The sequence below is a fragment of the Protomyctophum parallelum genome (assembly GCF_964188405.1).
Source record: "Protomyctophum parallelum genome assembly, chromosome: 6".
NCBI lineage: Eukaryota > Metazoa > Chordata > Actinopteri > Myctophiformes > Myctophidae > Protomyctophum > Protomyctophum parallelum.
In genome coordinates, this window is record NC_139701.1 from 31,621,242 (window position 1) to 31,634,236 (window position 12,995).

The window sequence follows — 12,995 nt, forward strand, 5'->3', positions numbered from 1 at the left end:
AATCCTTAATGTGTCTACTCATTACTGACCCCAAATTGAGCTCTTCTTCTATGTGGCTGCCTGGCCGGTCATTACTGTGTCCTGCCTGCCGCTTCGTCACTGCTACCTGGACATCCCCACACACTGCTGTACTAAGCCTGGTCTTTTTCTGTCCCCATGTGTGTCTCATTTGGGAGAGATTAAACTAAGCTAGCTAGCATTAACACGAGAAGGGGGCGTGGGTCGGAAGTGAAGTGAGCTGGCTACATGTGCATCAACCATCTGTAGGACACAGGCCACCACCTGCTGTCTGTCAAAGCTTATGAGCTCCCTCACATGTCCGCCCATTCACAAATTAGCCTCAGCTAATCTGGCAACAGGCCTGTCAATAACGGCAGAGCCACAGGGAAATGGGTTAAACTGGGACACTTCCTGTCCATCTGTACCTCGAGTGCATGCCTTTCATCCGACGGAGCATTGGTCCGAACGACAACCTACCTCCTCCCTCACCCTAACCCTAACCTCCCCCGGGGCAGACACCTAAACCTAACCGCAACCCTCTCCCGACCCGCAGCGCACCTCGGAGCATTGCTCCTTTGGAGCAATGCTCTGTCGGATGATAGTACGCCTCCCCTGTACCTCATGGGTCACTTTAACGGCAGATAGAACACAACATACAAACTGTAGATTAGATTCACATCAGCATTCAACTCCAGAGCCAGAAACAGTGACTGAACATGTTTCATTGCCACCAAGTTATTGGATCCCAAAATTACAGTAAACTACACCAGCTTGACATTTTTAATCACACTAGTATGCACACAGCAGACAACACAAGCAGCAGCAATGAAGCAAAAAAGGTTCCTACCTTGAGCCGTCTTGATGAGCCCTCCAGCCGCGTCTCCAGTCATCTCCATCCTCCACAGCTGGCCAGGCCTTTCCTCCCAGCATCAATGGCACCAACTGCAACCAGCCTCATTCTCCTGGCTCTTCTCACTCAGCCTTGGATGTTTAGTAGGCCTACTGCACATAGCTGCTTCCTCGAAACGACCTGTTGTATAATTCAATCAAACCATCATTGGTAAACAGTTAATAATGAAGTATCGTAATTTGGTGCTCTGGTCCATAGCCCTAATGCTAATTCTGCTGCAGGGCAGAATTATCATTAGGGCTATGGACCAGAGATACCCCAAACAAAAATTCCCGCACACCAATGGCGGCTGGCAGTGATTTTGGGTGGCGGGGCTATAAGACATCCATTATACTATATGCTACCAGTTCAACCTGCAGCAATAGCATCATATTCCAGATATCAAAGTACAGCAATGACACTACTACAGGCCTATACTTTGTTACAGCAAGTGCTCCACAACAACAGAAGTGCATGCCCACAACAAACACTCCACTGAACATTGTTTGTATTTGTATGTAGCTGCTCTTATACTGTCATTAATAATGACAGTACGCATGCACGCACGCACGCACACACACACACACACACACACACACACACACACACACACACACACACACAAACACACACGCGCAACTGGCGCAAACGTCACCGACCAAAATGGAATAAAGATCAAAGCAACTTGCAAGGCGCGCGCACGCACGCACACAGCACCGAAACACTAACACACGCACACAAACACAGCCTCTCTCTCTCGCTCTCTCTCTCTCTCTCTCTTCCCAACTCAATGAGAGGCGAGAGCTCGAGCCACTTTCAATGTGATTAAACCAGCGATTATGTTTCTTAACTTTGTGAGATGAATGAAGCAGACCACAGTCCACAATACCTTTCTGTGGGTCCGGTGTGCGGTCAGCTCAGCTGTCTGCCCCAAGAATTTCAAACTCACAAAACGTATTTTGTCTCCTTTCCTTTTGTCATAATATCCGAAATGGACTATATGCTCCCAGTCTCTTAACTTAATTTTCCCCTCCACGGACACGGGACAAAACGTATTATAAAGTAAATAATAAACTTATTTCATTTAAAATACTTCCACCCGCCATTCTTTCACATCATAAACAACCACGCAGGAGCTGTGATTGGTCAATAACCAATGACCTCACGGTCTGAGGCGGGCATTAGGTCTGAGCACAGCCCTCTATTGGCTCTGGGGCTGAGAGATTTTAGCCCCAATGGCAAGTAAACCAAGCAGGCGTGTCTTGGCATCATTCAACGCAATGAAAGGCAATGGAAGCTTTTTGAGCTTTTTGATTTTGTGTTTTTCTTGTAACTATTTGATGCTGTTGCTGCTTTAGATTATACCAGAATATAAAAGTTCTATTCTAAAACATTATAATAATAATGTATTAATTTCTCATCTTTACTCCATAAGATAGGGAGGGCTGAGCCCCCCTTTCCCATTGAGGTCACTACCTGGCTCTGTGCCTGGCCAATAAATGGATGGCAATTAGTCATGTATACTGTATGTATGAGAGCAAAGTATGATACAAGAAGCATGTAAATACAGGCCTCACTGTAGCCGTCTCATAGGTTTACGGTCCATACAATTTAGGGAAATACTGTAGACATGAAGTCAGACATGAAGCTGTAATGTGATGACAGTAAGCAGCGAAAGGTCTGCAACGAGGGCTTGTTTGTGTAAATGTTAAAGGGGAAGCTTACCTGAGGATAACCTATGATCATGTGTCCCTGGTCTCACATTACGTGTTACAAAAGCACACACAACTTAACGCTTACCTATGCATCCTGTAGGTCACCTAAGACGCACGGGCAAAGTGTGACTTTAAGACAGGGAGACAGGGAGATGGTGTGTTAGTTCATTTTCATCCAACATAAGAACAAGACTGAGAGTAGGTAGGATAATATGAACAAAGAACTTTATTACAGAAAATTGGTAGAAAAAACAAATTTCAGATTCCATGGCGACCATCTTGAAACTCTTTTTCTTAATTTAGAATTTTACTTCCTGCAGAAAGTAATCTTGTGTCAGTGACTTCAGGGTTCGAATGAACTACTTCAATTCTATACTTGACTGGGACCCCATCAGGTCTATACTTGGTCCCCTCGACACCATATCTATTGTTCGCCCACAGAATAAGGACACTAATAATAATAGCTCAGATTTATATGTAAGAAAAAACACCACCTGTCTTCTGGCCTCTCCTGTGTGTGTCCTTCCTCTTTCCCCTCCACCTCCCACTGACTGACCTCTTGACAGGAGTTTAGATGATCTGCATATGACAGCAGCAGGTGTAATCTCAGCCTGCAGGCAGCCATCACCGGGGCTCTTATCTACTTAGTCACCACTCACCTCGCACCTCATGCATACATACACACATAAAAAGTATACATGTGTTTGCATGTGTCCCTGACCCTGAGCTAGATATTCAACTCCCAACTCACACATGCTCACAATGTGACGCATTATGAGCTTGTAGAATCAATATTTTCAAGGAAGAGATTTGGTGTAAAGGGAAAAAAGAGTGGTTAAGGCCTTCTAACAAAAGCTGCAGGAAATCTTGTAATATGCATCTGCCATGAGATCAACATGTCAGCTATGGCTACTGTAGTTGCACTGTAGCTGTTTGGGACTATAAAGAGGCAGCAAGGAAAATACTTAGTATTTAATACTGATATATAAAATAAAGTCTCACAAAAATATATATTTTACTCAAAGATGTTTTCGTTTTTTTTTTCTTTTTTGCCAGGAGAGCTGAGCCTTGGCATGGCATGCAGTGTGCAGCGGTAGATGAGTACAATCGCAATGTCACAAGTGAGAGTTTACTAGGTCAGCAAAGATATAACATCATCTGTGACATCATCTGACAGCATACAGTATCTGTAAATACTTGGTATTATCATTTCCTGAAGCTATCTTTTCCAGACAGGTGATTAGCCTGTAAGGATCTACAGTATAGTGGCATGACTCCGTTGTACGATGGAGTCGTATTTGTGAGATTATAGATCGTCTATTTTCCAGATATGGCACCATGGTAAGAGAAAGTATACAGTATATATGGCTTCAGACAGTTTAATTAAACCACCTGCTACTTATTGCCATCAGATACAGCAGTGTACTTTCTAGTTTTCATCATTGAAAAGAGTGAACTGAATCATCAAAGGGCCAACAGCTCCTTGCAGGGATTCTGCATAAGTAAAAACGTATGTAGTGCAAACTGGAAAATACCAAATACAAATAAAAAAACAGCCTGTAAAAATACAAAATCAAGTTATTATAGTAAACGCATAACTCTTTGTATAACAAAGAACGTATTATTATTCACTTCAGCAACAAAGATTCTATTTTTATAAAAACAAAACATTGGTAATAACATTTTAAGCTTCAAGTAACTGGTAGTTTGATCCGTCTCAGTCGTGCGTGGTTGACGCCATGATGGTGTCAGAGCCATCCTGACCCATGGCCTCCACACAGCGCTCCAGCCGCGCTTGGAGCTCCTCCAGCTGGATCCCCCCTACTCTCAGCTTCTCCCTAGAAACAACACACACACACACACACACACACACACACACACACACACACACACACACACACACACACACACACACACACACACACACACACACACACACACACACACACACAATTAACAGCCAGACTGGCGGGAGAAAGAGAGGAACAGACACAGTCTCAAAGTGAAAGAAAAACTAATTGAGACAGAGAGAGACATTTCCCAGAACACATCCAGTGAAATGAATGTCTGTCAGTATGCTGGGAGAATTATAGCCACCACGTGAGAGCATGCATGCCACAGAAACTACACTGCAAAAACTGGGGGGAAAAATCAAATTGTCAGGTAGGTAATATCCAGAACAAGTGTATTTTACATAACATAAACACAGTATGCAAAAACATGAACTGCGCAAATTAAAGAATAATGAAAATGTCATGCCACAACCAGACCACATGAAGACCATCAATAACTTCACAACTGCTTTCAGTTATGAAAGATGAGACAAAACAACAACGTTGGGCATAGAGGGTGAGGTAGGAGGGAGCATGGACAAGATGGCACGCTGACTGAATGTACTATTCACATAGAAATGTTCTGTCCAGAAGGAACTGCACAAAAGAGCTTCTGTTCATAGCCTCCAGAGGAAGGCATGGCTGTTTTTATGGAGGCTATTTATGGACACATCTCTCTCAGAATTTTTGCTGAAACGCCAGCACACACAGATAATATGTATAGATACATGTAAGCACACACACACACACACACACACACACACACACACACACACACACACACACACACACACACACACACACACACACACACACACACACACACACACACACACACACACACACACACTCTACTGGGTCTCGTGGTTTTGGCAACAGGGACACTGAGGACGCTTGTTGCTTGTTTGTTCACGGCTTTGCTTTTGTTTCCATTGGAACGTTACGTAACCACGGGGAGAAGAGGGAAGAAAGAAAGGGAAGGGAACATGTCACTTGTTGACGCCTCCTCTTCCTCTCCCCCTCTCGCCAGCCTACATCCATCCCTCCACATCCACCACCACCACCAACTGTTCATGAGTGTTTATGTAACCCCCAGAGATGACAAGAGGTGTTATATGGACTGTTTGCTCTTTTCTGTTTTAACCTGATCTGCTATTGTCCGTGAAGAGATTTGTTGTAGAGGGAAAAAGGAGGGGGTATCCTGGTCAACGTATATAGGGTTTAAGTGGTTAAATCATATTGCATGGGTCTGTGCTACATCATGATATGGCCTTGCACGAAGGGACTGAAATGTGTATAATTCAAAATGTTATGTATTTTTCAAAATGGTACAAGATAAGGTATTTAGTATAATGCAGCATATGCAATGATCTTGATTAGAAAATGGCACAAAACCAGTACACCCATGAAAATTGTGCACGTGGTCACTGGTCACACATAAGATTGCTGACATACACAAAATGCACACATTGACATAAACCCATTGGCCCATACATACACATTGTACACTCAAAGAGCAAGAGCTGTGGCCCTTTTGTATTACATAATATAATAGTCGGGTTTTTACGGCATGCACTTCAACTCTAGCATCCCTATTCTGGTCATAGTAGGCAAAGTTTAGGCTATTTTCAGCAAAGAGATGCCACTAACACACGGTTTGGCTACCGTGGCGACCATCTCAACTCTTCATCTGCATCATCTACTATGATGTCATCATTTTATAAAGATTGAGAGTCAGGGATATCAGATGGTGTCGTCATTGGAAGTAAACCTTTTTCATGTATTCAGCGTTCACCCTACTATTGAAAATATATTTTAATTCACATGTCCAATGTATCCCTTAAATCATGAGCAATCAGCTACTACAAGAACACATATTCATTAAAATATACACAACTGTACAGTATATTATACACAGTAAATTAGAGAGCATCCACACAATTTTCCAGTGCAATTCTCATACTTGTGTTAGACCATACGAGAGCATACAGTATGTAGCTACATACTGTAGGTCTTCTGTTATGAGATAAAGAATTCAACATGTTCACCTGAATGACAAAAGGCATGGTAATGAAAAGCTCACACAGACACCCCTCTGGGGAGAGAGAACTACAGTACATGCACCACACATTAAAGAGACAGGGCTGCTTCCAAGATTCTATTTTTATCAAAAGCACTTGATGTGGAAGACATCCGTTCCCTGCAGCCCATAAACCTGTCAGGTCCATGCCAGTCAACAAGCAGAGGAAAGAGGCAGACAGGCAAACAGGCTGGCAGCCAATCAAGCATCATCCTCTCCATCGTTTAACCACTTTAAACCTGCCACCTCTATGTTGGGATGTCATCATAAGCAGAAATATTCACACATTTTAAAAAAGTTAACTTTTTCTAAAAAAGCCAACCTGCAAGCGGCACGATGCGATGTGTTGCGAGCTTATTAGATCAGCTATTTTTGCCATGCAAAACCGGCATACAATAAAGTATAAAATATCACTTAAGTGGGTAACCTCATGTCAGCGCACACTGACAATATGGTTTACATGAAACTATAGTCCCCCATTTCAAACTTTCTTTTGTCCATCTGGAAATAGAACAGTGAACTTTGGAGTGTGCCTCGCAGCAAGCATTACAGCCTCATACCGGAATGCCAGTTAATGATAACAGGCTGGGACTGGGGTCGTTCGCTATGTGTGCACTGTGTGCAGGGAACAAGGGCATTGTGATTGTGAATAACACTGTGTTAATGACAGAATTAACTAGAACTGCACTCTGTCGAGTGCATACTTGCTTGTTGCACACTAGTAGGCCATAAATGGCCAACTAGTGCGCAAGCAGAGCGCACAAGTACTTTCGACCGCTGTAAACTGTTAAATCTCAGTATCTCTGTGAAGGAACGTTTGAAATGTATAATCATTAGGTGTAACTATTTGCTACCTACCTACTTTATGCATATAAACACCTAGTATTATTAAGTATGGTTCAAGTTTCTATCTATATAAGAAATACAGTTTTATCGATGTAGATATATTCTGGATCCCTTTTTAGTTTTTTAAAGAAAAATAAATCATTGATATGTGATGAAAAAAAGGTATATAAACTGAATTAAAATATGTTATACAGTATAATTATTCTGTAAACGGTGGAATCTCAATATCTCTGTGAAGGAACGTTTGAAATGTCTAATTATTAGGTGTAACTATTTGCTACCTATCTACTTTATGCATGTAAACACCTAGTATTATTAAGTATGGTTCAAGTTTCTATCTATATAAGAAATACAGTTTTATCGATGTAGATATATTCTAGATCCCTTTTTAGTTTTTCAAAGAAAAATAAATCATTGATATGTGATGAAAAAAAATGTATATAAACTGAATTAAAATATATTATACAGTATAATTATTGTATTACTTATTGTAAATTGTCAATTGTTTTAAATGTATTTCATCTTGGACTATAGTGATATTAATACTAAATCATGATCAGAGTAATATGTGTCTCTAACTTCAATTTCTGTAATAATACTTTCACATTTGTTAAAATATACATGATCTAAAATACTTCCGTAATCTGTAGTTGGATTTGTATTTAATTGTTTAAAGCCTAATCTTGACATGTAGGTCTTTATACTTCTATCTTTCTCAGTATTATGGTCTTCATTGAAATCTCCTATTATCATAATTGCAGAAGTCGGAGATGATAGATACTTTACCATGTTTTCGAGAAATGTGTTTAATTTCGAAAGGTCTGTTTTAGGTGATCTGTACATAAGAATGATATATATATCTTTATCTTTTACATGTATACATACGTGTTCTACTTTTTCTAATATCGTGATTTCATTTTGAATTATTTCAATGGAAATATCTTCTTTTATAGCAAACATAACTCCCCCACCTATATCTTTTTCTCTGTCATTCCTGATTGTATTGTAATTCGTGTTCATTGTTTTTAATTTAAACGTAATGTTATTATTTTTCTTTAAGTGTGTTTCAGTAAAAGCTATTAGATCCAACATTTCGAGTTGGGAATCTGAGTTTATATCTTCTAAATGTCCTCTGACATTCAATAATCCAATTTTTAATGAATGTTTTAATGGTAATTGAGTTATCTTCCGTATATTTGGATTTTCAAGAGGTGATTGTCGTAATCGTATCATTTCTCTCTCTACATTCTTATCCACTTTAATCTTTTTAGGATTAAAGTCAAGTATATATAGATCTTTTATCCTTTTCACTCTACTGAATGCTACATAGGCTTGTCCCGGGTTAAAATGTGAGCCCTTCATAGATACGACAATTTCTTGTATAGTTAAACCTTGAACCTTATGAATAGTTAATCCCCAAGCTAATGTCAACGGGAATTGAAACCCGTTTGTTGATCCTGTTCTTCTGCCTCCATGGAAAATGATAGCTTCATGTCTGTAGATTGGAACTGCTTCTGGATAATATTTATAGTTACTATTAGACTTCGCATTAAGACCAACATCTTTGTCTTGGAATTTAACGAGTATTACTGTAACATAGGTGCCGTTTTTCCCAAAGTCAATATACTCAACAAATCCTCTGATACCGTTGACTAATCCATCAGATACCATTACATTAGTAGTCAACATCACTTGTGCACCAATTGCTATACTGAGTGTAGTTGGTAAACCTCCTGTTTGTGATAGTTTCCTTTTTGTGCAATCCAGATCAAATAGTCGTGTGTCTTTATCTGTTCTACTATCTTCTGCCTTTATATGATAAAGGCAGAAGTTGTAAGTTGATTAGCGGTATACTGTGGTTACTTTGCGCCAAAAACCGTGACAGCCAACCCGCCATTTTATGCTTATGCAAGAAAAACAGCAAATCTGTGCCTGGTTTGCTGGGACCAGATTACACAAATGACCATATTTCTTACGTCATCATTGAGAGCTAGTCATACATATACACACCACGTACTCTGGTCCAAGCAGATCAGGCACAATTTGCTATTTTATTTTTACTGATTATGTATATAGTATACGTATGACTAGCTCTCAATGATGACGTAAGAAATATGGTCATTTGTGTAATCTGGTCCCAGCAAAACAGGCACATTTGATGTGTTTTTGCATATAAACATCAAATGGCGGGTTGGCTGTCACGGTGAAAGAGACTGGGCGAAATTATTACTTGCGCGCTCTGCCTGCGCAAGTAATGAATAGTCATTGATTGTTGACCCTCTTGTAAACAAGTGTAATACTCGTCCACTCACAGTTGACAGTTTTTGTATTGAGTTGTACTTGAAATGTACTGTAATTCTGCAAACTGTTAAAATACTTCAATCAAACAACGGTTGGGTGGCTCAAAGGTAGCAATTCCACTTTGATGTTCAGAGGGACATAATTAGGACTATGGTTTTATTGTTTTGATGCTGTAATAGTCGGTGGACTTTCATCAGTGTTCAACTGGTTGAACTGAACTGAACTGAACTCAGAAATAACTGACCCTTGGGTCTTAGCTTTGGTTACACTTCTACATAATAGGCTGCTGCTCTATATCCAATATCTAATTTTAGAAAGAGTTGTCCAGCGCTGTGTGTGTGTGTGTGTGTGTGTGTGTGTGTGTGTGTGTTCGCGGCATGGTCACAGTCACGGTTCGCCCATCCGTGTGTGTGTGTCTCTAATCCGCCGGCGGGTCGTGCACACGCGAGTGTGATGGAACTGTTGCAGGTAGGGTACCAACTACAACGTTACTTTCAACTCCCTATACTGCACACAGTGCATAAACCACACAGTACACACTTTGGCTGTTCACATGCCCCAACGGGCATGTGAACACAATCTAACAAGACTACAACTCCAAATTATTATGGCGATATCAGATTTTTGTCCAGCTGCTTCGGGTTAATCATTTCTGCTTGAGAGACCAGATGCAGGTAGGAGGAGGGAACGTGAGAACTCAATACTGCCGCAATCTGGCGGAGTCAGGTTAAGTCATTCCCCCTCCTATAAAGACTGTTGCAGTGTAAACGTTCAACATGTGAAGTGTGCTGAATCCCCTTTAAATAACAGTGAATTGTATGATAAGAACTCTCAGTCCCCTCCGCTCCTCTCACATTTGACCTGGCTGTCTCATTATACTGTTGAGTGTACGAGCTGCTCTCTCCCCGACACTGCATTGCGTGGGCATGAGGACAGCGGCACGCAGGAATAGAACTGTTGCAGAGATAAGTGAGCCGAACACTTGAGACTATGAGGAAAATATTGCTCCAAAGTTAAAACTTTCTCAACCAGTGAGGCGGGGACCACAAGTGGTCCATGTTATAATTACAGAAATATTTCTGTTCTGGAATATCGTTACAAACCTTTAAACTATCTGTTATGAAATGTATCAATATTGAGTAACTGCATGGCCTATTTCCCTAGTTCCTGTCCAGAAGGTTTAGAACACCAAAAGGGGTTCCCGTCCAGAATCGGCCCATATATGGAGATCCCCATCTGACCTCAAACCTCAAACCCTTAAATCTCCATATATTATGGATATGTCAGAACCTGTTCTGACATTCTATATGTTGATCCTTATTCCTTCCCCATCCATCCTTCCTCTTCGATGTCTCCCTTTTGACTTATACCTGTCCATTCAAACTCTAGTTGGGCCTGCCCCAAAGTTATTAGAGCAGCCGTGCCCGGCAGCCGGCGAAAAATAGAGTTCTCAACAGGCCCGAAAATTAAGGCCTCATCAAACCCTGCACACTCAAGAGAATGTCCCCACTACCACCCTTAGATCTCCATATATGGAGCTGACCTGTTCTGACATTCCATATGTTGATCTGACCTCATCAAACCCTGAAGACATGCTCCTTATATGGCCAGTACAGAATTCATTGCATGTTGATCTGACCTCCCATGCCAAAGCGCCAGTGCTCACCCAGCAGTCTGCCGTCAACGAGGCGGATGCATGCACGCGACCTCAGGCGTCTTACTGGTTAACTAGAAACACATTAATTTGCTAGATGTTCCTTCTCAATGCTTTATAAGTAAATTGTGATTCTACTACATAAGCAGATCTTTGTGGTTGTAATGCTACAGCAGGGCTGCTTGTTTATGTATTCATTATGCAAGATTTTTCAAAACTTCATTTCAAAATCTAGAAGCTCACAACGAGTCACATGAAGCCAGTTTGATTGTCTGAAAGCCTTTTCAATTGCACAGGGAATCCCTGTAGTTATTAGATTTTGTATTCTGGATGTGACTTTATGTGTCTCTGACCTCCTAAACACATCGACTCACTGGCCTTGGAACGCCTCGGAATCCCCCAGGAGGAAGTCACTCTCTGTCTCTGGAGAGGGAAGTCTGGAGCACTCTGGTGGTGCTGTTGCCCCCGCGACCCGACTACGGATAAGCGGTTGAAGATGGATGGATGGATGGAAGGATGTGACTTTATGTATCTCTGACCTCCTTTGGAAGATGCATAATTTTGTTCCCCCACAGGAGGCTTGCTGTGTTTTTATTGTCAGTGGATGAGTCCACTACATGCATCCTCAACAAAGCTCCCTGAGGCCTTACATAATGCATGAGATCATACAGTACCACCAGGTTGAGCACAGCAATCAAACATTCAATAGCAAGGCAAACTGCTAGCTCGCATCACAACAACACACAAAATAGCATCTGGGCGGAATAAAAATGTGTTCATCAAAATTCAGTGGGCTCACTAAATCTTTCCATGTAATTGTGGTAAAAGCAGGAGTAAAGTGCATGATTGGTGCCAGTGGGGCTCTTCATTCTGAGAAACGAGGCAGCAGCTGGTGTCATGTTGAAGTGGCAGTTTTTCCATTGTGGGATCATTTTTTGCATCAGTGGCACACGTGCCAAACCATGTCAACATGCACTGTAGATTTCTGACCATTCCTATGGTCAGAAATACTATCATTGTATTAGTAACATTTACACAATCTGGTTAATACACTAACAGTATTACTACTAAACTCTACATTAATTAATTAACTATATATTAATAATAGAACAATGACAATTATCAGTAAGAATAGCACTGTTGGTGGTACCAACAAAATAATCAAACACCAGGGTAAATAAATATAATATAAAATCCAGTCTCCCTCTGTGCTGAACAAATGTTGTTTTGCAGTGCTGAGGTTATGAAATGAACAGCCTAGCTTTTAATGCACGCACACGCACGCACGTCGCACACACACACACACACACACACACACACACACACACACACACACACACACACACACACACACACACACACACACACACACACACACACACACACACACACACACACACACACACACACACACACACACACGCTCACACGCACACAGTTAGAAACAGGCAACATAAATAGAGAAAGCATAATGGCCTGGACACATAATCCCTTTAATGTACCAGCTGAGTTCACTATTCGGTTACAAACAACACGCAATTTGGCTTCCTAGTTGGTGTGTGTGTGTGTGTGTGTGTGTGTGTGTATCCTGTTGCTTTCTCCCTCTCCTATCTCTATGCAAACTGTCTACCATGTGGTTTCATCCAGCTCCACCTCTCCCACGCTTGCTGACACAGTT

At 41.3% G+C, this 12,995-nt stretch overlaps 1 protein-coding gene across 2 annotated transcripts in view; it reads right to left on the reverse strand.

Annotated features, from left to right (window-relative positions):
- Nucleotides 1-2,823: 2,823 nt before the first annotated feature.
- The window catches only part of swt1 (SWT1 RNA endoribonuclease homolog), a 37,747-nt gene continuing 27,575 nt past the window's right edge, over nt 2,824-12,995 (reverse strand). For both annotated transcript variants that reach the window (XM_083767907.1, XM_083767906.1), the window contains one exon: nt 2,824-4,442. In XM_083767907.1, the coding sequence (XP_083624033.1) occupies nt 4,322-4,442 (121 nt within the window). In that variant the 3' untranslated portion in view covers nt 2,824-4,321. The remainder of the gene's footprint in view (nt 4,443-12,995) is intronic.